The 23030-nt window shown below is 44.3% G+C and overlaps 1 protein-coding gene across 1 annotated transcript in view; it reads left to right on the top strand.

The window, feature by feature from the left end:
* Positions 1-1081: 1081 nt before the first annotated feature.
* hcn2b (hyperpolarization activated cyclic nucleotide-gated potassium channel 2b) overlaps positions 1082-23030 on the top strand; it is a 38009-nt gene continuing 16060 nt past the window's right edge. The window contains exons 1-4 of the mRNA XM_076726914.1: positions 1082-2056; positions 3751-4174; positions 9778-9939; positions 19159-19377. Of these exons, the coding sequence (XP_076583029.1) occupies positions 1206-2056; positions 3751-4174; positions 9778-9939; positions 19159-19377 (1656 nt within the window). The 5' untranslated portion in view covers positions 1082-1205. The remainder of the gene's footprint in view (positions 2057-3750; positions 4175-9777; positions 9940-19158; positions 19378-23030) is intronic.

The following is a 23030-nucleotide window of genomic DNA, read 5'->3' as shown; positions in this document are numbered from 1 at the left end:
CAATCCAGCGTGGCAGTTGTAGCTACACAAAATCTATTTTTAAAACTGGAAATTCATATTAAAGCTCAGATGTGTCTTTAAATGTTCTGCTTCAATGCTTTCTTATTGACTTTACCCCCACATAAATTCCTGTTTCAGGCCAAGACGTGCTCAGTAAAAGCCAATAAAAAGCATTGTTTGTGACCCGTGTTTATCTGTGTCACTGATTCCCTTGTGTGCTCCCTCACTGTGAAGACATTTATCTGTAAGTATTAGATACTGAAAGCTGGAATGATTGCCCCATTGGAATGTGTGTGAGCCCAATGGGAAGCTTCAGCAGAATAGTGACCATCTAAATAAAAGTGGCGCAAAACACGACAGTAAATGAAGGTAAACATTTTAGCAAGGACCGCAGAAAAGAAAGGAAGCTGATGTTCAGTTAAGGTCCGGTCTTACTTGGCGGTGCCTCAAAAGCAAACATGCTATGTACAATGTGTCATTGGTGCGTTTGAGTGAAGAAAAACCATCTGTTCAGGGAGCTGGAGACTGTGCAATGTGCATCTTCTTCCACTAGGTGGAGCCATTTAGCTAAGAATGGGAGGACTCGACCTTATTGGCAGACCGAAAGCAACAGGCAGACGCTCCTTCTACAGTCTGTCATAATAATGAAGACAGATGTAGCATCAGACTGATACTTGATGGATCACCTGAGCGTGGCAGTATAGATCACCGGCTGCCTTGAATCTACCTGAGCTCAGCTGTGGATGACAGAAGATGGAGAACTTGGTCGTGTCTTGACCTTCATGTGTCACCTTTGTCCCGCTGTGACTTGTTCCTTTCGGGTGAGTTTATTCATGGATTTAATAATATGTTTACTTTATTTATCAGCTGAACAGTTTTGTTTCTTATTACACTGTGAGGTGATTGGGTGTGTCCTGCTTTGTTTTTTTTTTTTTTTATGGAAGCTACCTGTCGGTGGTTGCAGCCTAGAGGTAATGCTCTCTCTCCCTCTCTCTCTCTCATACACACACACACACACACACACACGCACACACACAATAACAGGAGCCAGGTTGCAGCCATAGCAACGCCACCGGTGCGCTGTTATCCTGAAAGTGGTGTGTGGATGGAAAGCAGAGGGCTGTTGCTGCTTTGAACTCCACACTCCTTCCTCAGCCGCCGCCCAGTCTTCGCCAGGTTCAAAGTCCAGTCTTTGTCTGCCTGCGATGGACGAGGCGGAGGACGGCGAGGAGGAGTCCAAATTCCAGCAGCCTCGACCACCTCAAGTAGCCAGCCTGGTCGGATGCGAGGACCATGAGAGCAGCGGAGGAGCCAAGATGAAGAAATTTACGCCAGGAGGCGGAGCCGCGTCCATTGCGCGCAAAAACTCCAACAACAATGAGCTGTGGCTCCTGCAGGACGAGGACTCCGCACCTGTCAGTGCCAGTGGCAGCACAGCCTCTGCTCGGCTGTGCCAGAGGGATGCTACTGGCGGCTCAGAGTCAGACCACAGAGGTGGAGGGGACACAGTCTCAGAGGCAGGCGTGATAGGAGCGGGAGCCATCGGCATGATATGCAACAAAAACGGAGATTGTAGAAGGGACCCGACCAGTTCAGGGAGCCTCTCCTCTCTCATCTCAAGGCAGGAGAAGCAGACAGATGGAGTAGCAGCAGCAGCCGAAGACGGCAAGGCTGCAGTCATGGACGGCTCCGTCCCCTCAGCGGGGTCCCTGACACAGGGGCCGGGGGCCGAGGTCAAGACCGTGGCGGCGATGGAGAAAAAGGACTCCAGAGTTTCTTTCTCCAATGCCCCAACTAGTAAAGGACAGACCCCGAGCCAGCAGTCGCGAAACTCTGTCACATTTTCCAAAGCTGAGGATGGCTCTCAGATAGTGCCGGATGATGGAGACTCTCGGGGGAATCAGACTTACATGCAGCGGCAGTTTAGTGCCATGCTTCAGCCCGGAGTTAACAAGTTCTCCCTGCGCATGTTTGGCAGCCAGAAGGCGGTGGAGAAAGAACAAGAGCGCGTAAAGTCAGCGGGTAATTGGATTATCCACCCATACAGCGACTTCAGGTATGGGTCAAACTGAGTTACGCTCATAAACAGCACATACTGTGGTACTCCTCCTCCATATCAAACTTCATAAGAGAAAAGACTGAAAATAGAATATTCGCGTGTTTATGAAAGGCACTCCATAGAAAGTACTGTACCTGCAGCCAAGAAGAAAATGAAATAAAAACAGAAATAAATGCAAAAACTGCTAAATATTTATATATTTGTTATTGTTCTGAAAATTTATGGGGGATTATGAAAATTATTTATGGATGCCAAATAGGTTAAACTTGAGTAAATAATCCTTTGATTTCCACAGTGCACGCCCCAAGACACACAATGGGATCATATGAAACACACCCGCACCCCCACCCACCCTCTTTTTTTGTTAGTTTTTGTGTATTTCCTCAGAGGAATACTGATTTAAACTCTGAGGCTGCGCTGTGGACCATCTGGTCAAACTAAAGCATTTGGCCGTCGTGTGTTTGTAACCACAAGTGTCCTCAAAGCAGGCTTCATCTAATGAGTTTGGTCTTAACGATGAAGTTGTAAAAGTTATGTCATGGAGCTGAAAATGTGTCAGAACATCTGCTTCAGCACCAAGGGCAGCTCCTCCAGGTATCTCCAGTGTGAAACAGCAGCAGGCAGTCGATAAACCGACCATCTGAGCTCTTCACTGCCTTTTATTCCCAATTTGCTATCGACACATCATCCCCCAGACTATTGATGAGCGGTTTTATGAGCATTTATGTCAAGGAACGTTCAAAACTGAGCAGTTTTCTGAGGATTTAAGTCGTGACTCAGCACCGCTCTTCACTCAGTTCCTCCCTTTGCTTTGCAGGCTCTCTCTGACTTTCAGCTGATCAGACAGCAGATTTCTGGACAACCCTGACAGAAACATATAGGGCGTTATTCCTATTAAAGATTAATATGCCAATTGTTTTCTTGTCTTAACATTTGGTGCATAATAATTCAGAGTAGTGAAAAATCACCGTTTCCTGAAGCCCAGTGTGACGTCTTTAAACGTGTTAAAGAAGAGCAGCGAATAATCCCATTGGGAAAGCTGTTTTTTTTTTTTTTTTGCTTGAATATTGATTAATCAGTTATCAAAATAGTTGCTTATTAACTTCATGTTAATCCACTAAACAATTAATTGACTAATCATTTCAGAGTCATCGCTGTCATGATGCAGGGCTTAAAATTCTTAACTATGGTGGATCAGCACTATGAATCAGGTCTGAAGCGCAGAGCTGTCGCTGTGATAACTGCTGACGCATCCTCTGTCTGCCACTTCACTGTCTGTTGTTCTCTGATTTGGAGTGAGTTGCACCCAGCTTATCTTTCCTGTAGTGTTCCCGTCTCTGTGCTTGTCCTTGGTTTGACCTTGTCTCCAGTCAGATAGTATAGGTTGCCTCACCAGGAGATGATACGGCGCACTTAGTGGGCCGATCGGCCATTTGTCACTGTGTTCAGGAGAGGCGCTGTGTTCTGAGAGAGCGCTGCTTCATGAAAGCCAGAAAAGTCATTTGTCATAGATCACGTTGCATCAGCATGTTTGCTAACAGGTGATGCGCATAGCGAACAGAAACTCTGTGAGCGTCTAGACTTCATTATTTCAGTTGCCACACGCTGAACCTGGCTCAGGTTTAGCTCTTTTCTGTGTTGACTGCCCTCATATTTCAGAGCGGTTTCTCTCCACTGCTTTACCCCATCAGGTTCTACTGGGACTTCACCATGCTGATGTTCATGGTGGGCAACCTGATCATCATCCCCGTGGGCATCACCTTCTTTAAGGACGAGACCACCACGCCCTGGATCATCTTCAACGTGGTCTCTGACACCTTCTTCCTCATGGACCTGGTGCTGAACTTCAGGACCGGCATCGTGTTCGAGGACAACACCGAGATCATCCTCGATCCCGACAAGATCAAGAAGAAGTACCTGAAGACCTGGTTCGTGGTGGACTTTGTCTCTTCCATACCTGTGGATTATATCTTCCTCATCGTGGAGAAAGGGATCGACTCGGAGGTGTACAAGACGGCCCGGGCGCTCCGCATCGTCCGCTTCACCAAGATCCTCAGTCTGCTGCGGCTCCTCAGGCTGTCCAGACTCATCCGTTACATCCACCAATGGGAGGAGGTAGGCTGACAGTCAACATTTATAATCCAGTGACAGGGACGAATGGGAATCTGGTTGTTACTCCGACCACTAAAGGAAGAAGCAGTTAGGTTGGAGAATGAGTCTCTGTGATGACATTTAAACTAGGTACACAGTGAGCAGACGAGTCTAGTGACTAGATGACAAAAATCATGTAATGGAGGTACATGAGAAAGACACAAAACCCAGCTGTGCCAAAGGTAGCCGTCTGTACAGCTGTAACCTGCCTGATATGGGATGATATATCAGCCAATATTCCATAAATAGATATTTTTAGTGATAATGCGTCAAATTGGATTATTTAAGAGTTGTGTTTAATATTATGCATTGAATGTTATAAGTTTACTGTAACAGTCAATATTCTATAAGAGCAAAAAAAACACAGCAAATGAAATTCTTTTATGTGCAAATAACCAGCAATTAAAACAGAAATACGCACACACACACACACGCTTTACTGTTCTCTTAATCTTTGCATTGCACACATGCAGATACATGCAGAAACATAAGGAAAGCAGGTGCTTCCACACAGGTGCACCACAGTGTGCAGTCACACACTTTACACCCACTCCTGCACCGTGACGTGTAAAAGTGTCGAGCAGGCCCAGTTGATTCTGATTTTGTTTCAAGACGCCGAGAGGAAAAGATCTAAGTGACTTCGAAAGAGGGTTCATTGCTGGGGCTCGGATGGCAGGGGCTTCAGTCACAAAGACTGCTCAGCTGGCTGGTGATTCAGTGGAAACAGCGGCTGTAGATCTATGGGAAAAACATCCGTAAACGGAGTCAGAAACTGTGGTCGATGCTCGTTTGATGACTGTGATGCTCATGTGAAAAAGTCTTCCTCAGGTGACTGAATGTGGAGGCAGGATGTGATCAGACTGTGTCAGCCACAGTCCATCAGTCGTTACACAGAGAGGGAAATCACTGTTTGGTTGCGGTGCATAAACCCCTCATTACAAAGATGAATGCGCACGTTCGAGTTCAGTGGTGCAAAAACCACAGAGGTGTGGAAAGAAGTGATAGGATCAGACGAGTCATCCTTCACCATATTCTTGACAAGTGTGCGATTGCATGTGTGGCGTACGCCAAGAGGACAGCACCGGCCTGAACGCTCGACCCCCACAGCGAGGGGATCCGCTGGCTCTGTTACGATGCGTTTTGCTGCCATGGTTTGGGTCCATTCACAGCAATCAATGCAAAATTGTTCTGAGTGATCACCGAGGTGCACCTTACAAAGACACTTTACGTTGGTTTGTCATTTTATTTGTCACCTGCCTCTATCTGATCAGCGAGTATCGGCCGATAATATCAACTTGCTCGGGCACTGACGTGTTTCGATACTTTCTGCCTCCTCTTGTTTGTAAGTTGTTGTCCCGTTATGGTTAAATGACACCACATCTTGACCGCGATATTAGCTGCTGGTTTTAGCTTATTGCAGATATACCTGTATCAACATATGTTGGTCAAAAACACTGTTGACGGTGTGACAGTGTTTTCCACCAGAGGGCGCTGATGAGTCGATTTTTCAACTGCCGAATGTCCCGCTTAGTATGTGATTTATGTTTAATATATCATGATTTTGTGCTCCCAAATATCCATATTGGTATCTGTCCCAAACATCCAGTATCGGTTGGGCTATGTGAGATTATGTCTGTTGCTTTAATGACGATATTCCGAACATTTCTGCATTTACTTGAACATCGTGAAGCATCTTGAGTTAGCATGAAGACTGTCATGTTGCAGTGATTCTGTACTATGCAGACTGTAAGACAGCGAGTTTGTTTATTATGAATCCTGCTGATGAATTTTAGGGTCGTCAGCTTCACTCCAGATCAGAGCTGTATTGATCGTCACTGATGTTCCAGTAAGCTGCACCACCGTTTTTAATTTCTAAAAAGAAAGACAGAAAGCAGTCTGACTGTCTGGCTAATTAATGATAAAATATTGGATTCCAGTGCAGTGGCTTCTGTCAGCATGCAAATAATTCTGTTTGTTCATCAAAACAATCCTCCTCTGTATAATTACTTCCAGACACTCAAAAATGAGGTTTTACCATGTTGTGTAACAATAAGCCTGATAGCGGGATAATAGCTCATCATAACTCAGTGTACTGATGCAGTTAAGAATTCATGAAAAATTCATTTGTGCTTATCGGTGGGAAAGTGAAAAGGGATTTTCTGAGGAATGAACCACCGGGGACACTAATTACTTTTTTTCTCTTCTCAGAACAAGAGCTACCTTTCGTTATGCTGCATCTCAACCAATCGAGGCAACAAACTGGTCAAAACAGAAATCACAGACTGGCTAATGCAAGCTTTCTGATGACATGACAGGAAATAGTGCTGGTCCATAGATAGATAGATGCATTATCATCCATCATGGAACAATATGCTGCGTAAACACAATTAACCCAGGCCTGCTGCGCGCACGTGATTGGTGCGTATATAAACTGAGGATCCCTGTTTGGGCTAATCAAGCATCTAGGTGTGCGTTCCCTCACTCTGAAAATAACCACCGCTCTCCTGATTACAGAGTGGTAATTTGAGCTTGACGAGAACCCTAATCACTGATTCAAACGCTCGCAGCTGAATGCTCCTCTGCTTCGCCTCAGCCCTGCCCTCCATCAGCTTAGCTCAGCTGAGCTCTGTCTGCTCAGCTCGATCCGAGCGTGGCTCCCCTCTGCCCGGCTCGGCTCGGCTCGGCTTAGCTCAGATCAGCTGCAGCGGGGGTTTCCTAAAAGATCGTCTTACTGTTGTGATGATTTCGCCGTTTAGCTCGGCTGCAGGCCGGGAGCACTGGTCAACGACGATGCGCAGGCATTAAAAAAGACACAGCAAGTTAACAGAGTGTATTTCTGACAGGAATACACTGACGTGAAGCAGAGATAAGTATTGTCAGGAATAACCAGAGCAATTTCCTGAGGCAGGAAGCTTGTATCAAGGCTCTCCACTTGCTGACGTGCCTCAGAGGATGCCTTTTTTCATAAGCGATGCAATGATGGTGAAAGGGTGGCAGCGGGAGTGTACGCATGAGAGTGGGGATCGGTAGCGGGAGTAATATTAATCAGGTTCAAACAGCTTCCTCTAAATGTTTTCGGGGGGAGTCGTCTGGATCACCGTGCGCTTGACCATGTGCAGCCGAGAGCGGCAGAAAGTACTTTATCTGTGTTTTGTCAGGCTGTGAGTTGTGGTCACAGCAATGCGCCTTGACCCAGATTGTGGTCTGACAGTGACACATGGCCAGGTGCTGTTCTGGTGTCGGGGGGGACATTAGTCCTGGAGCCTCATTAATCATGATGGGATCGCTTCCTAATCACAGGGCAGGGCCTTACAGTGTGTTTCCCTTTCTCCCTCTCCCAATTAGCTAAGCTCATTAGCCACGATAGGAAATAGTCCGAAAGAGTCTAGAAAGTACTTTCTTTGGCATCTGGTCTTAAAATATGCAGAAGAGTGAAGAATAAAGATGAAACTCGACATATATTTCATGTATATTCAAACAGGATGTAAGCTGCCAAGTAGAAACAACACCTTGATGCTGAATACATGAGGATACGAGGATATATGGAGGATAATGAGGCAGCCAACGTACACAACACTTATGTGTAATGAGCATTTAAAGGAGTCGATGTGTAATGTTACACACAGGATGAATTCAGAGAAATCCACAGGGTTTGGTAAACATATGCAGCCAAACACTGACCGTAAGAAAAGACCCAGAGCTGCAGGAGCACATGCACATTAGCGAGTGGAGTTTAACATGCGTGTTGGCTGCGTTGAATGGAGGAATATTTCGACTGGTTGGCTCTCTTGTGTTGGCACTGTATTTAAAAAGAGACATTTGCACCCCGGGGTTTTAGACGAGAGCAGGTTTTGATATTCAAGCAAAGCTGCGAGTTTAGGGCAGCGAGGCCTCTGAAGTACGGATGAGTCACCGAATGTCCTGACCTGGCTGCTCCCAAACTCTAAACTCACAGCAGTGTGTGTGTGTGTGTGTGTGTGTGTGTGTCTGCCGAGTTCATATGTTTGGATGCTTCTCTCGTCTGAAGTGAGAAATGAGCCTTTGTTTTTCAGAAACTGTCAAATTAGCCCATAAGGCGGGACTCTCCAATAAACATGAATTTATGTATGTATATATATATAATATGCAGGCATATAGAACATGCAGCATCTGGCCCACTTCTCTTATAGGGCAATTCTCTGTCCCTTGTGGAGAATACGCTTTTCTCACAATTTAGCAAAGCCTCCAGTTGGCCCAGCTAAGCAAGGATTACACACCAGTGCACACACACACACACACACACACACACACATACACGAACATCTACCCTCATGCACAGTCACACATACTGGTAACAAGGCCTGGCCAGCAGCCAGCGAAGCCACAGCAAGTGGTGTTTACAAGGCTGCGACCACAACACCAGCTCCTCACAAATGAGCCTCCTCACCTGAGGGGGAGTAAATGTAGAGAGAGGCCGGCCCGGGCTGCTGATCAAAGCTTCATTAGAGTCCGATGAGGTTTTTATCATGAGCGAGAACAGACCGCAGACTGCGCTGCTTCATTTTCCCCACCTGATTATGAAGTAGAACCTCAGCCCGACACATTATTCCACTGAGATGGAGGAGGAGAGACATACAGCACGTGTTTCCTGTTATAGTCACACATACATCAGTGGGAAACCCGGCGAGTTTTCCACCACTGCTGAAGAACTTTTAACATTAACTTCCCTTCAGCTTCTCCTCTCAGGCTGTTGTTCTACTTAAAGCTGCACTTAATACTAACAAACAGTCACATGACTCGCTGTCATCTGGTGTCATCATCAGACTCTGCAGTTCCCTTCAGCTCTACAGAGCATTTCCACATCAGACACAGCAGATGGCTGTTTTTGGCTAAAAGCTCTGATAAACACACTGTTTCTACCTGCCCAGCATCAAACGGCACACTAGCAAAGTTAGCAACTAGCTAGAAAGAGGGAATATTGGACTTATATTAGCCAGGTGGGCAGAAACACAACTCCAGCTGAATGCTAATGTTGATATCTGCTATTTGTATAAATAAGCAACTGAAACAATATCAACTTAAAGATAATATATCAAAGTTGTGTTCACACTTTGTTCTGCTGCCCCCAAGTGGCAAAAAAGGAAATAATTAATGCTGCTTTAACGGTATGCTAGTCAAATTATTTCCCATAGATAACGGTGAGGAACAGATATCATCAGGGTTATTGCTACGACTTTAAGACCTTTGATTGATTTGATGTACTCTGTGATGACTTCCTCTTTGAAATATAACATGTGCTGAATGTTTTCTGATTATTAATTAAAGTCCAAACTGCAGCGTGAATCAGGATCTGTACTGTTAAAATATGCACAAGCTGCACAACAGCTGTATCTCAGCTGCTTCCCGTTCTCTCCTCAGTCTAACGATGTGCTGCTCGTCCTGTCTCTGAAAACACATTCAAGACTTCAACACTTTACCTCCGTCTGGATAAACAAACTGATTTTTCATTCCTCTCACACATCTATCTGTCCTTCCCTCCTCTCCACTTTCATAACCCCCTCTCTGCTTGTCTCCTCTCCTCCTGACAGATCTTCCACATGACCTATGACCTGGCCAGTGCTGTGATGCGAATATTCAACCTGATTGGTATGATGCTGCTGCTGTGTCACTGGGATGGCTGTCTCCAGTTCCTGGTTCCCATGCTGCAGGACTTTCCGTCTGACTGCTGGGTGTCCCTCAACAAGATGGTGGTAAGTAAAATGCTGTGTGTATGTGTTTGTTTGCGTGCACAGTCACACGAACATCAGTATGCAAAAGTGTCTGGCCGAACAATTACTGCAAAGCAGAGCATGCAACATACAGTATCCTCCACGGAGCACAAAGGTGTGTTATTTGCAGGCAGATGGGGAAATGGGATTTATTTAAGGTTGAGTCCTGCACACATGCATGCACACACGCTCGCGCTCACACACACACACACACACACACACACACACACACACACACACACACACACACACACACACACACACACAGGACCGGCCTCAATTAAACCCTCTCTAGTTAAACCCAGGAGACATGCCAGTGTACACAAAGCGAGGGATGAAAAAAGCCTGTTTTTGCTCAGTTCGTGCAGCCCGTCATGCGGTTTGTTCTTCGTCCATTCTCTTCTGTATCCCTCTCGTATTTACTTCTGCTCTCAGATGTCTTTCCTTCCTTCTCGCTGGCAGGTAGCTTGTGGCCATCTGCTGATAGACGGACCATTAGGAGAGGTTTTCTCCAAAACGAGTGCTGGCATGAAAGAAAAAGGCTCTCTGGAGAGCGAGTGGAAGCTACATTCAAGCTGCATGAAAAACAATTATTGAACCAGGCAATTGATGAAAAATCATTATTAAAAGTGTGTTCATTTTGAACTTTAACCAGCCAGTATTTGGCCAAATAGGAGCATCACTTGCTCAGTCAACCTTTGAACCCTAAAATTTTCTTTACATCCAATTTCAAGTAGCTTTAGAACTAGAAAAAGTCCACATGAATAAAATTCAACAGTAGCACAAACTGCAGCTTCCAAAACGGCTTCAATGAACGCTGAACATTTGTACCTTAATGAAGGAAGGATTCTGTGCGCGGCTGTCAAAACCAAAGATGCTCAAATGCTTAAATCAGTTCACTATGATTTGCATCTTTTTAGACACATTTCCCCAAAACTAGTCAGGCATTTTGTCATTTCAGAAACTTTGAGTAGCAACTTAACTTGAGTAGAATTTGAATTGATTTTGGTGGGTTTGAGTCAGAGCTTATGAGCAGTGAAACACGTAAGCCTGTTTTCTTTCTGTCTTACTCACTGTTTTTCACATGCATATACACATTTAAACACATTCCCTGTATTACCTGTGCTCAGCCCCAATAGGACAAATGAGTGTTAGAGACTCTGGCTGACTGCTGTTAATCGCTGCAGCATCAGAAGCTGCAAATAATTTAAACTGGCTTTCGAGGAAGCCTAAACTTTTTTTCTCGGCGGGAGCATCATATCGTTGTTGTGTCTAGGGAAGTTCAGCAGACTGGATAATTCCTTCCTGGTGCTTTTGTCAGGCGCAGGCTGTTTCCTGAGCCGCCTGACGCTGCTGTCGCTAAGAAATGTTTCATATGCTGAGAATGAACCTTCTAATTTTAGCTCATAGATTTGTGACACTCAGGCCTCGAAAATACTCCCCTGAAAACAGTGTGTGCCATGACACACTGTTGCGTGTGCCTGCGCGTATAGGTGTGTGTGTGTGTGTGCGCGCGCGTGTGTGTGCCTGTGTGTGTGTGCCTGTGTGTGTGTGCCTGAGATCTCCAGGACCAGATGGATCTCACACCCATTGACCTTAGGGGACATCGCTGTTGCTTCTCTGTCGTTCCATCTCTTGTTTCTCTTTGTCACTGTCCATCTCTGTCTACACACACACACACACACACACACATTTCACACATCTCTTCTATATCACTAGATGACAGTGGAGGAAGAAGAATATACTACACTGCAGAAATACGACCCCAATACATTCCAAAAAAGGTGGGCCACTGTGTAAAATGTAAATAAAAACAGAACGTAATCATTTGCAAACAAACTTTGTTTACTGACAACAGTTTTCCAAAGTGTTCCTGAGTCCATGTAGTATTCTCCTTTATACAATCATGTGTTCATGAAGTGGTGAACCTCGCTCCATCCTCGCTTGTGAGCGACTGAGCCTTTCCAGGATGATCCTGTCACCTGTTACCAATGAACCTGTTTACCTGTGGAATGATCCAAACATCTTTGGAGCGTTCCACATCTTTCCCAGTCTTAAGCTTCTTCAAAACTTTTTTTAATTTGTGTTGCTGCATCAAATACAGAATAAACAGATATTTACTAAAAATTCAGCATCAAAATACACTTAAAGTATCAAAAGCAAATGTACTCATTATGCAGAATGGTCCATTTCAGAATACTGGTTATTATATTGTTGGATTATAATGATTGATGCAGTAATGTGTACAACACTTAACCTGCAAAACTAAAGATATCACATAAATGTAGTGGAGTAAAAAGTGCAGTATTTCCTTCTTGTAGTGTAGTCAAGCAGAATTATAAAATAGCAGAAAATGGAAATACAAGTACCTCAATATTACACTTAAGTAAATGTAATTTACTTTCCATCACTGGTGGAAGAAGAAGTCCACTGCAGTGCTTCAGCTCTGCATGTCCCGTCTGACTGACAGTAAACATCAGTAACGTCATAGACTTTGACTTGGTTTGAGGGAATAAAGTGGCTGAAGTTTATTTGTTACTGGCCTCCGCTTGTTTCCTGCCTGCAGTGCTCAAACATGCCGACCACCTCGACATCTGGACTTGTTTTCTCAGGTCACAGATATGCAAATATAAATGTGCTGATCCCTTATTATCACTCCGTCTTCCAATCTCAGAGAACAGGCAGCTTCCATGTTGCACAATTCCTTTTTTGTGTACAGTGTTAATGATCACCAGAGGGTATGAATGCAGAGAAAGCACATTGTTCTCGAAGCTGTCGCCCATGAATCCCCTCTTTTCCCCCTCTTTCTGCACTCCTTTCCTCCCGTGTGTTTGCATTCACTTTCCTCTGTGATGCCTCAGACTGAGGCGTGTTATTTCGATGCCACCGTGCCAGCGAGCACCCACGTGGGCGTGGCCGCCCGCTGTGCTTGCGCTGCTTTCTCATCTCGGGGTAATCAAGGTCAGAGATCCTCTTCGGAGTGGCTTTGAATGAGAGATGCAGCGTTAAATGATCCTCGTGCTTCACTTCAGGCGGACGGGCTGTCTGCCTGCGCCGGACATTTACCGGACTCCACCCTGCTTTCCTCTTGGCATCGTCCATGCACTTACAGCCTGATAGGATCAGCACGTGATTCATTGACTCCCTCAGAAGGCACTCTCATATGCACTTTCATACCTGCTTCCATGTGTCTGTCTTTGTGCATATGTGAGAATATGTAACATACAAACAATCAATATAGTCTCCTTGCAACTCCTTTCCTGTAATGTATGCAGCTCTGCTTCAGAACACTCAAAAACAATATCTGATGCTTGTGAAAGATATGTGCGCAGCAGGCAGTTGTGTTTATTATAAGCCTGACAATCAGGCTCCTGCAGCACAAGAGACCAAATCATCACGGCTGTTATTTAGGGGGCTCTCTGTTACATGGATGACAGGTGGTTTTGTTCCGTGTACATCAGCCTGATTGGCTGTTGGATCAGTGGCATTAGAATAAAGCCTCTCTTCCTCTCAGTTTCCCTCTGCTTCACTCAGAGCTCGCTCTCTGTATTTAATATTTCGGCTGCTGAGAGGCATCGTGCTGTAGCAGAGGAGTTGCTGTAATTGCAGTAGTACCCCGATTTGTGTGGCTTTGTTATCTATGCAAACACACACATACACAGATGCACTTCAAGAAACCCTCCTGCTTTGAAAGTTAATAAGGATATCCTCCATTCATTCAGTTACTGAAGTGATCTAAATGGCAGGCAGTCCTGTCAGCGCACATGAGAACAATGGACAGTTGCTCAGATGTGTGTGTGGAGGTGTTGGTGTGTGTGTGAGCGAGTGACACTTGCCTGCTAGGATCCAACAGCCTCTTTCAGTGCTCATATGGTGAAAGTTTGAAGTGGGTGGTGCAGTTCAGTGTTGTATACAGGTTTTCTCAGGGTATTTTTGTCTCTCTTTAATGGGAGAGTACATATACATGTGGGCTGGTTGCCTACAGTGGTTGAATGTTTTTCTGCTGTCCCACATGGTGCAATTATTCCAAAGACCTGAAACCTCCAGGTAAAGTGATTTTATGTGTCTTTGATTATAATGAAGCTCTAATGTGTTGAATGAATGCATAAGGATACGTGCATCGGCCGATTATTATTATTATTATTATTATTATTATTATTATTATTATTATTATTATTATTATTATTATTATTATTATCTGGGTTCACTTGTGTTTTGCTGTGTGAAACCATGTGTGAGCTAACTTTAAGAAAATGCTGCACAGCCTAGTTGGAGCTGCAGTCTTTGTGGGGCAAGTTGCCCCTGTGAGACCAACCCCAATTTAAGAAGAAAGGCTGTGTTGTCATATTTAGCTTTGCAGTGGTATGCAGTGTTATTGAATAAGAGGATAAAATTCTGCCTTTATATCTTCTGTAAAGACAAGAGCAGAATTAAGAGTAAAGGAGGTGACACAGACACACAGACTATTTTGAACAGTTAAATAAAGTTTCTTTAGGATGGAAAACTGTACAGATCCGCATATTTAATTTTTAAAAAGTATATGCCACAGCCATGCCAGCGGCTCTGTGAGGCTGAACCACAGACTCTGTATAAAGACAGGTGACGTGAAAAGCTACGTGAAAGCCCCCTGGTGGCTGGTTGCAGTACAGGTAATAATTATTAGATAATAATGTAGAATTATTACAGTTATATTATTTACGATATTTGCTGGAAGAAGTGAAATTTTCAATGATAGAAAAATTATAACACAATTAGATTTTTTTTCCCCTGAGTTTTTGAGTTGTTGAGTTCGAGGAAACTTTTTTGAACTTTGTGAAAATAATCAAATAATTTTAACACACCTGAATCCTGACTTCTGCTCTCTCTCTTTGTTTTCTTCATTTTTCTTTTGGCAATGCCTGAGATGAGGAAATTGAGGACAATTAAAATAGCAGTATTAGCTCGTCAGCATTAGCATAGTGTCATATTCTTGAAAAACCTCTCTTTCTAGTGCTCTTGAGGGCCCTCTGGTGGTCATGTGGTCCGTAAGCATTCACTTCTGCATCAGGACAACACGGGTCAGGCCACATGATGGAAGTAAAAACTGAAAACAGCTTTTGCAAGACATTCAGCCATACAAGTGGACCTTTTGCAGACAAGGTGTGTAGAGGAAAAAAATTACTCAGAGAGACTCGGAAAGTGATCACAAACGTTTTCATATTCTCAAATTACAGCAGAGTGAAGGGAAGGATGTGACAATGATTTTCAGTGCATCAGATCTCAATTTTTGTATGTTGTGTCAGCAGAGAGGAGAAGTTAACAATATTTAAAGAAGCACAATGGACCATAAGAGGAAGACCTGAAACATAGAGCTGGACAAGAAACTCTCAAAAATAACTCAGACTCTCCCGTTAGCCGCTGTAACTCATGCAGCAGTTCAATGATGGATCAATAATGTCATTGCAGAGTGTAAATTATAATTATACCGGAGACATGAAATATCGTTAGTCTAACCAACACGTAAACAGATCATTTCATCTAATCTATTGCATTATGTGGAAGTCGGTTGAACACGCGATGTCGGGCTGCTTCCTCTTCATCTGTCAAAGGAGAAACACCAATTAATGCTAATGAGCTCAAACCCAATAACGGCAGCTTATTGAGCAGCGAGCTATGATCCACTGAGTCAAATTCCTCGTGCAAATCAATTAAAATGCTGCCACATGATTTACAAGCATCCATTTCACATCTGATGAAGTCAATTAAGGATACACAGGTGTCGGCTCAGAAAGACTTTCGTAAAGCAGACGGACCTGAAAGATTAAAGTCGAGAAGAGCGCCCTGTGCGTTGTAGCTGTGCTAACGATGAGGCTCTGGGGATGGCAGTGTTGGTCCGTTTGCTGGTCCTCTGTGGTCCAGTCTGCAGTACTTCAAGAACTATTGAAAGGACTGCCATGAAATACTTAACTTATTTATGGTCCTCAGAGGATTAATCCTGCTGACTTTGATGATCTCCTGACTTTTCCTCAACATGTTAATTGGCTTCATGACCCCCCCAGAAAAACCATTTGGTACCACTTTCAATTTTGAGTAAAAGCTAATAGTTTACTTCAGAGAGCAACACGAGGATCTGATGCTGCAGTTCAAGTCTTGAATTCAGACTTGTGGTGTTGCAATTGCTTTTACAAACACACCACGATGCCTTTAACGTTTGCTCATTAGTCCGTTATTTTTACTTCAACACACACTCCAATTTAAGCTTATGCATTAGTAATCAAGAGGATATTTTAGCTGTTAACGTCGGCATTCCTCAATTATTGTCAAGCACTTGCAGCTTTCCATACTCATCTGGTATTAAATAATGAATACATGAACCCACAGCTTCTAAATAATGAATCTTAACATCGCTAACAAGGTCTTTTATGGCAGTTTACATATTAAAATTCTTAATGTCAGTGTCATCTAAATGTCAGCCCTTTCAAGCAAACCAAACTCACCATGTCAGTTATAGACCATCAGAGAGGCGGTGCACCCTGTCAAAGAGATGCTCAGCAGCATGACTGTCACACACACTCACACACACACACACACACACGCACACACAGTAAAACAGCCAGCATGCATGTATACTCACTATTCTATACTTCATGCATCGTAGATGTCCCACTCTCCCGTTGTGTTCCTCCCTAAATGCATTATGCACAATGAGCTATCATCCACGCTGCTCAGTGAAGACTGATGGCAAATAAGATGAACACAGCTAATCTAATTTGCCCCCCACCCCACCCGCCCACCTCACACTGGGTGATATCTCTGTAGAATTAGTTTATTGTGTTACTATGAAGGCTGTAATTTCCAATTGTAAGAGACAGCTGTACACTGTGTCGGCTTTAATGAGCTATCATCTCAAACTGACCCGTTAGAGCTACTAATGTGAAGGAATAGTTTCGGAAACGTTCTGGAAAATATGATTATTTTGCCAAGAGTTACAATACATTAGAAGTACATTCCATTCTGTTGAATAGGAAGTTGGTAGCCTGTTAGCTTAGCCTAGCATGAAGACAGGAAACAGGAAGTAACAGTTAGCCCGGCTAGCTGCCAAACAAGCAGTGGAAACTCGATGAAGTTACAGCGCCTGGCCAAGAAACAATCAGAAATTTAACAAAGGAGCTTTAAAGTGTGCTTTAGAGATTGTTAACAAGTGGGCAGGCTAGCTTTTTTCACTGTTTCCAGACTTTTTGCTCAGCTAAGCTAATTAGCTGTAGCTTCATACTACGCGTATAATGTTTTTTTCCGCTCAATACGTGAGCTTGGAGCATCAGTTGTGCCTGATGTGTATTTGTATGGAAATCAGAAACGGGAGACTCGCCTGCAGCGTAGGCATTGACGTCAACAAAATCATTTCTAGGAATACAGGAGCTGATTCACACCAGTGGGCTTTCACCAACGCTCACACAGACACAGACAGACTAAGAGTAATGCATCTTCGACCCACAGATGAGTTATACTGTTACTGGCCGGACGCCAGTGGTTTTACAGTAATGTTGTCTTATAAATGCCACAGTAGCATGTGACTGTAGTAGACAGCCTGTTTCATCATCAGGAGTCGTATAGAGCGCAGACAGACAAGCCTGGGGCAGTATCTACTCAGCAGCAGTCCATTTTTCATTTTTGTTAGCGTTTGTGTAATCTAGTTTCCTTTATACAGTGCATTTAGAATAGATTGTCTGGTGCTCTGTGCTCCAAAATACTGTATATCAGTATTGTGTGTCTGTCTGTGAGAGCTGAGACGGACAGATGCAGCCGTGTGATGTGTAACAAGGTGTTTATTTCTGTGCCTGAGCTCTGGGTTAGGGCCTCCTACTCCTGCTGTTTACCCACCAGCAATGTGGCCAGCATGCTGATGGCTGGCTGGAGGGATTCAGCTCCACGTCTGTTCACCAGCAGGGATGAGGCTCAGGCTGAGGCAATGTAAATGTTCTGTCAGGGTTTTGTGGGGAAATGCTGCTTATTATAATGGGCTTAAGGGCTGCGGATGACAGCAAGACAAGGACTGCAGATACAAGGCTGCATCGTATAGAAACAACAACAAAGCCAGAGATGTGACAATGGTGCTTATAATCTTAAAGGCTTCAAACTGTTACCGTGGGTGTCTCTGTTTTGTATCGAAGATTAGAAGGTCCAGTTTATCTCCTCAAAGAAATCCAGAAAACTGATGCAGCTGACAGCTCAAAACAGATATGAAACTTTGAGTTGTGCTCGAGGGCTTGAGCTAAGCTCACAGTCTGACACCAGGGTTTCTGGTTATCCTGCTGCGTGAGGCTAAGTGCCTTTAAAATCATCCCTCTGTGCTGTTCCTCCCAATCACCTTTCCAGGCACTCGTTTTTGCCAGTTCGTCCTCTTTCACCTCCTCCAAAACCAGTCCAATTTGAATCTCAAATGAAATGCAAATGCCCCTGGAAAAACACAAATCAGACAAGAATCCAACCAGTCAATCAGTGACTGAAGACACCACTTGTCCCAGAGAGGGAGCTGGAGGAGAAACACACACACACACACACACACACGCACACACACACACACACACACACACACACACACACACACACACACACACACACACACACACACAGCGGTAAACTCTGGACAGTGTGTGAACCACAGCTGTTGGAGGGGAGGATGTGAGGTTCAGCGGTGCCTGTAGAGGGCTTTCTAATGAATCTAACATGGGAGAATTAGGGTTGACTGAGTGTGTGAGCACCAATCAAAGGCAGACCGGAGCAGGCAGATGTACAGGCTCCTCATTAGCGCTCGCTTTTTTCCTCTTCTCCTTCTGCGTGGTGCTCATTGATGATGATAAGGCTCTCCACCAAACCTGAAACAATCACCAGACACACGGTCATGTACTTATAAGGAATGACTCGCTCCTGAGCCCTCTTATTGTTAAATTCACTCTCTCTCTCACCACTTGTGTCACACTCTAATGTGTAAAGCTTTAACTGGAGTTTGCCTTTAACAGTCTCCCTTTGGCAGAGACGACAGGCTCGGGTCATCAGGTCAAAATCACTGTAGCATGGAAGTAAGAGTATAAAAGTATGGTGATATTTCAGGAGGAGAATAACCCAGATTTTTCTCCTTTCTCTTCCATCTCCTCCACCTTCCTAATAATTTGTTTTCCCGACTTAATTTTGCCTTTTTGTCTCTTTGCTCTCTCCCTACAGAATGACTCCTGGAGCGAGCTCTACTCCTTTGCCCTCTTTAAGGCCATGAGCCACATGCTGTGCATTGGATACGGAAGACAAGCCCCAGAGAGCATGTCGGACATCTGGCTGACCATGCTCAGTATGATCGTTGGAGCCACCTGCTACGCCATGTTCATTGGCCATGCAACCGCACTCATCCAGTCTCTGGACTCATCCCGACGACAATACCAAGAAAAGGTAAGGATCTGGCTAGTTTCTGCTGTTATTTCACTGGAGTTAAAGTTGTTTTGTTGTGCTTGAGGTGGGGTTAGCAAATCAAGCTAATGTTGATAGTTTGGGGTAGATTAATGGTCAGTTTATCCAAAGTACCAAAGAAAAACAGCACCTGGACATGCAGGCAGTTGTGGTTTTAAGTTGTCCAGGTTTTGAGATGTCCGTCTCTGAGATTTCAGCATTACAGCAGTAGAAAATGGAGCTTTCTTTTAACTTTTAACAGAATCATTTGTTCTTTGCTTTCTTGCTAAGAGTGTGATGAGAAGATCGATACCACTCTCTTGTGTTTGCGTTAAGTGTGAAGCTAAGGCCAGGAGGTTAGTAGCTTAGCTTAGCATAAAGACTGGAAGTAGGGGGAAACAGCTAGCCTGGCTCTGTCCAACGTTAAACTATATGTCTACTAGTGGCTTTACAGCTCACTAAATAACACGTTACATGGGACAAAAGTAATGACAAGTTGTGTTTTTACAGGGAGTTACGTGCTGCATGTGTTCCCCCGTTTCCAGTCTGCAAAGATAAAATAATCTGCACCTGGTTCATGCTTACTGCCACTGAGATCAGTGTTCTCATCTCACTCTCCAGAAAGAGAACCAATAGGCATGTTTCCCAAGCTGTTCTGTCAATAAATCCAGCAGCAACACCTCTTTTCACCGAGGGAATAATCCCTATGAGAACTTTGGACTCTGTGTTCTTTGGATTATCCAGAGTCACTGGGACACAAGAGTTGTTTACGTTGATATTTTTTAATTTCGTTTCTGGTTGGCGTGAGCACCAGCTCACCACTGAGGTGGCAGCAGAAATCTCAGAAAAAGATATGTCAAAGACTTGGATGAATAAATCTGAACCTATCAGCAGAGATCTTGTGGAGAAAAGGAACAGAAAAAAGGAGTGATGTTCTACCAGTGTATATCTTTAGATCAGTGGTGAAATAAAGCAGGGGGTTAGCTGCAGGATTACCTGTACCCAGGTGGCCCCTCTGTCTCAAGTATTGCAAGACACCATAAGGAGACTGCATGCAGAGGTGTAATCTACAGTGCTTGTCCTCTACAACAATACGGATAAGGTTATCACATTTGATATGAGCAGAGAGGGTTTGCTCATTTGATTCCAACATACTTTGATAGGAACAGCATCTGTTCCATTAGTTCGATATTCATGGCTGCAGCTCGCTGGGCCTCGGCCTGTCTGTCATCTCCGTACAACGGCAGATCAAAGCTTTCTGTGTCTGCGGGCCAGGGAGGGGAGCGCGCTCCGGCTTTATAAGGCCATGGTGTCAGCGCTGCTCTGCGTCTTGTTAGCTTCCTTAGATCCTGGGTGATGTGGAGATGTCTCATGTTGTCTGTCACGCGTGCACATGCATGCAGACTTGCACATACACATCAGAGCGGTTGGTCAAGCTTTGTTGTTGACTTAAAGCCTCTGGCCAATGTTTAGAACAAAGGGTGATCAGGTTTACGTCTCTTTCTGCAACAAATGCTGATCCGGCCTCAACGTGGAGCTTCATCCTGTTGATGTTCCGGCTCTTCGGCTTGGTTGTGCAACATGTTTGAGGGATAATCATCTTGCTTTATTTTCTAGGTCATGATATCAGCGAGTATCCATGATGATGCCGACTTTATATCACACCAGCTCTCCCGTGGGAGGGGCTGTGGTGGTCTGTATGTATGTGTCAGATTTCATGAGCGTGGTATACACAGCAGGGAATGGTACATTTTTAATAGATACATCCATAAAGCATCCATAATTACTGAGCATATAGCTGAACGTGATGGGTACAGGCAAACACACAAGAGGTCCATGTTGTGTGAGCCCAGTTTCAGTGAAATCGGTGGAAGACAACGTAAAATTTAAAGGGTCGGTTTACCGAAAATACAAAAGGACTCTGCTGCCATCACAATACAAAGGTGAGAGGAAGTTAGGAAACTGCCCATTGATTTAGTACTTTTAAATGTAATTTTTAATGCTTTTAATAATGTAATTTGGGTAAACTCACCCTTAAATGAGTCAGTCCTGCTGTAGTTTCCTACATGTTATGCAGGATTTTAAACTGAGACTCGGAGACTAGACCCGATTCTCCAGTCAGCGGGCTCAGATCTGAAGACTGGCCAAAGACTCACTAATTCAGCACCGTCTTCTAAATCCACTTCTCCTAGACTTGCGTTTATGTAATCGCCTTTTGATCTCACCAACTTTTAACCTTGTGTTGTTTCCCCGTGCATTTTTTAAAATCCAGTTTCTAAAGTTATTTTTCCTTTGATCATGTTTTCTGTTTTTACATCTTTGTTGGGTTTCATTCTTTACTGTTTTGTCTTTTACCATTTCATTCTTGCCTTTATGCTTTCCTGCCATGAACTTTGTAAACTTTGAAATAGCAGTAAACAAAGTTTCTCATTTTTGTTGTCCTTCTGCAAACAGGGTTATACCATTGGTTCAGTCTGTTAGTCTGTTAATTAGCAGGCACTGCTCAAAAAGTTGTTGGCAGATTTTAATGGAAGTTGCTGGAAAGCTACATCGTTCTAAGGAGGCTGTGATTAGTGTTTGGCAAGGACTAGCAACTGACCATTTATGAAACATTGAGCATTTTGCCTCCTAACTCCTGAGGGCACAGAGGAATACTTCTTGCTTCCTGGATTTTTTTGGTTGGCCATGCCATTTCTGTCAAAACAGATGTTCCACCATGTCTTACTTTCCTTAAACTTCATCCAGTCTTTTGCCAAATTTGGTTTGTAACTTAGTTGGAAGAAGTTGCTCCACAATTACTCTGTAATTGGTTTCCAGATGGGCTGTTTGACATTAATGCCAGAAGTCTGAAGGATGTCCTCTTGCAGCGAGCACAGAAGCTTTGAGAGAAAGGGTAAATGAGCTGCTGAGTCTATGCTGGAGTCTCTGTTCTCTGTCAGCTACATGTAGCTGTTCTCTGTCAGCTCCTGCTATCGCTGTCACCGTCCTCCTCTTCTGTGCACACGAGTGAAATAATGAACAAAGTGGCAGCAGCCTCTGAGGCAGCTCATCCAACATGCCTTCCCTCTCCAGTCCCCCGTGACTCTGTTTATCATTAACCAATGAACTGGACCATGCTGCACTGCGGTCCACAGTAAGTCTCGCCACGAGATAACAGGCTGGAGACAAAGCTATGGGTGGGAACTCGCCTCTCTGACAAAGCACAAGCTTTGTCTAAGATAGTGTAAATGCTCGTGACAGTGTGGACCTCTGTTGACACAGCACAGAGTAAACAGTTAGCATCGTGCTCAGCGTTGAGACAGAAATGTCATAGCTCCAGCACTAAGCGTCGTCTCCGGTCTGCAGGCAAAGACCCCGCTGACCAAAGAGAGGCGTGGGTTCTGACTGTTTACTGTCGGTTCAAGAGTTAAACAGAGCATGCTGGTATTTCTACTGCTTTATCAGAATGGACACATGTTGTTTGGTTAGCGGTGTGTTTAGAAGGTCCAGAATATGGATGTGAGAGGAGAGAAGATGCTCATGAGGAACTCTGGAGAGCAGTGCCTCCCAGCTGGCATCCGTTTCTCGCAGGCTGTTATGGCTTGGACTAAAAAAACTATTCCAACCACTGTACTTTAGCTAGCGATCTGAACTGTTTATCCATGACTTGTAGGATA

The sequence above is a fragment of the Chaetodon auriga genome, chromosome 3 (genome assembly GCF_051107435.1).
Source record: "Chaetodon auriga isolate fChaAug3 chromosome 3, fChaAug3.hap1, whole genome shotgun sequence".
In the NCBI taxonomy this organism is placed as follows: Eukaryota; Metazoa; Chordata; class Actinopteri; order Chaetodontiformes; family Chaetodontidae; genus Chaetodon; species Chaetodon auriga.
Note: the sequence above shows the minus strand (reverse complement) of the source record. Positions and strands in the feature narration are given on the sequence as shown.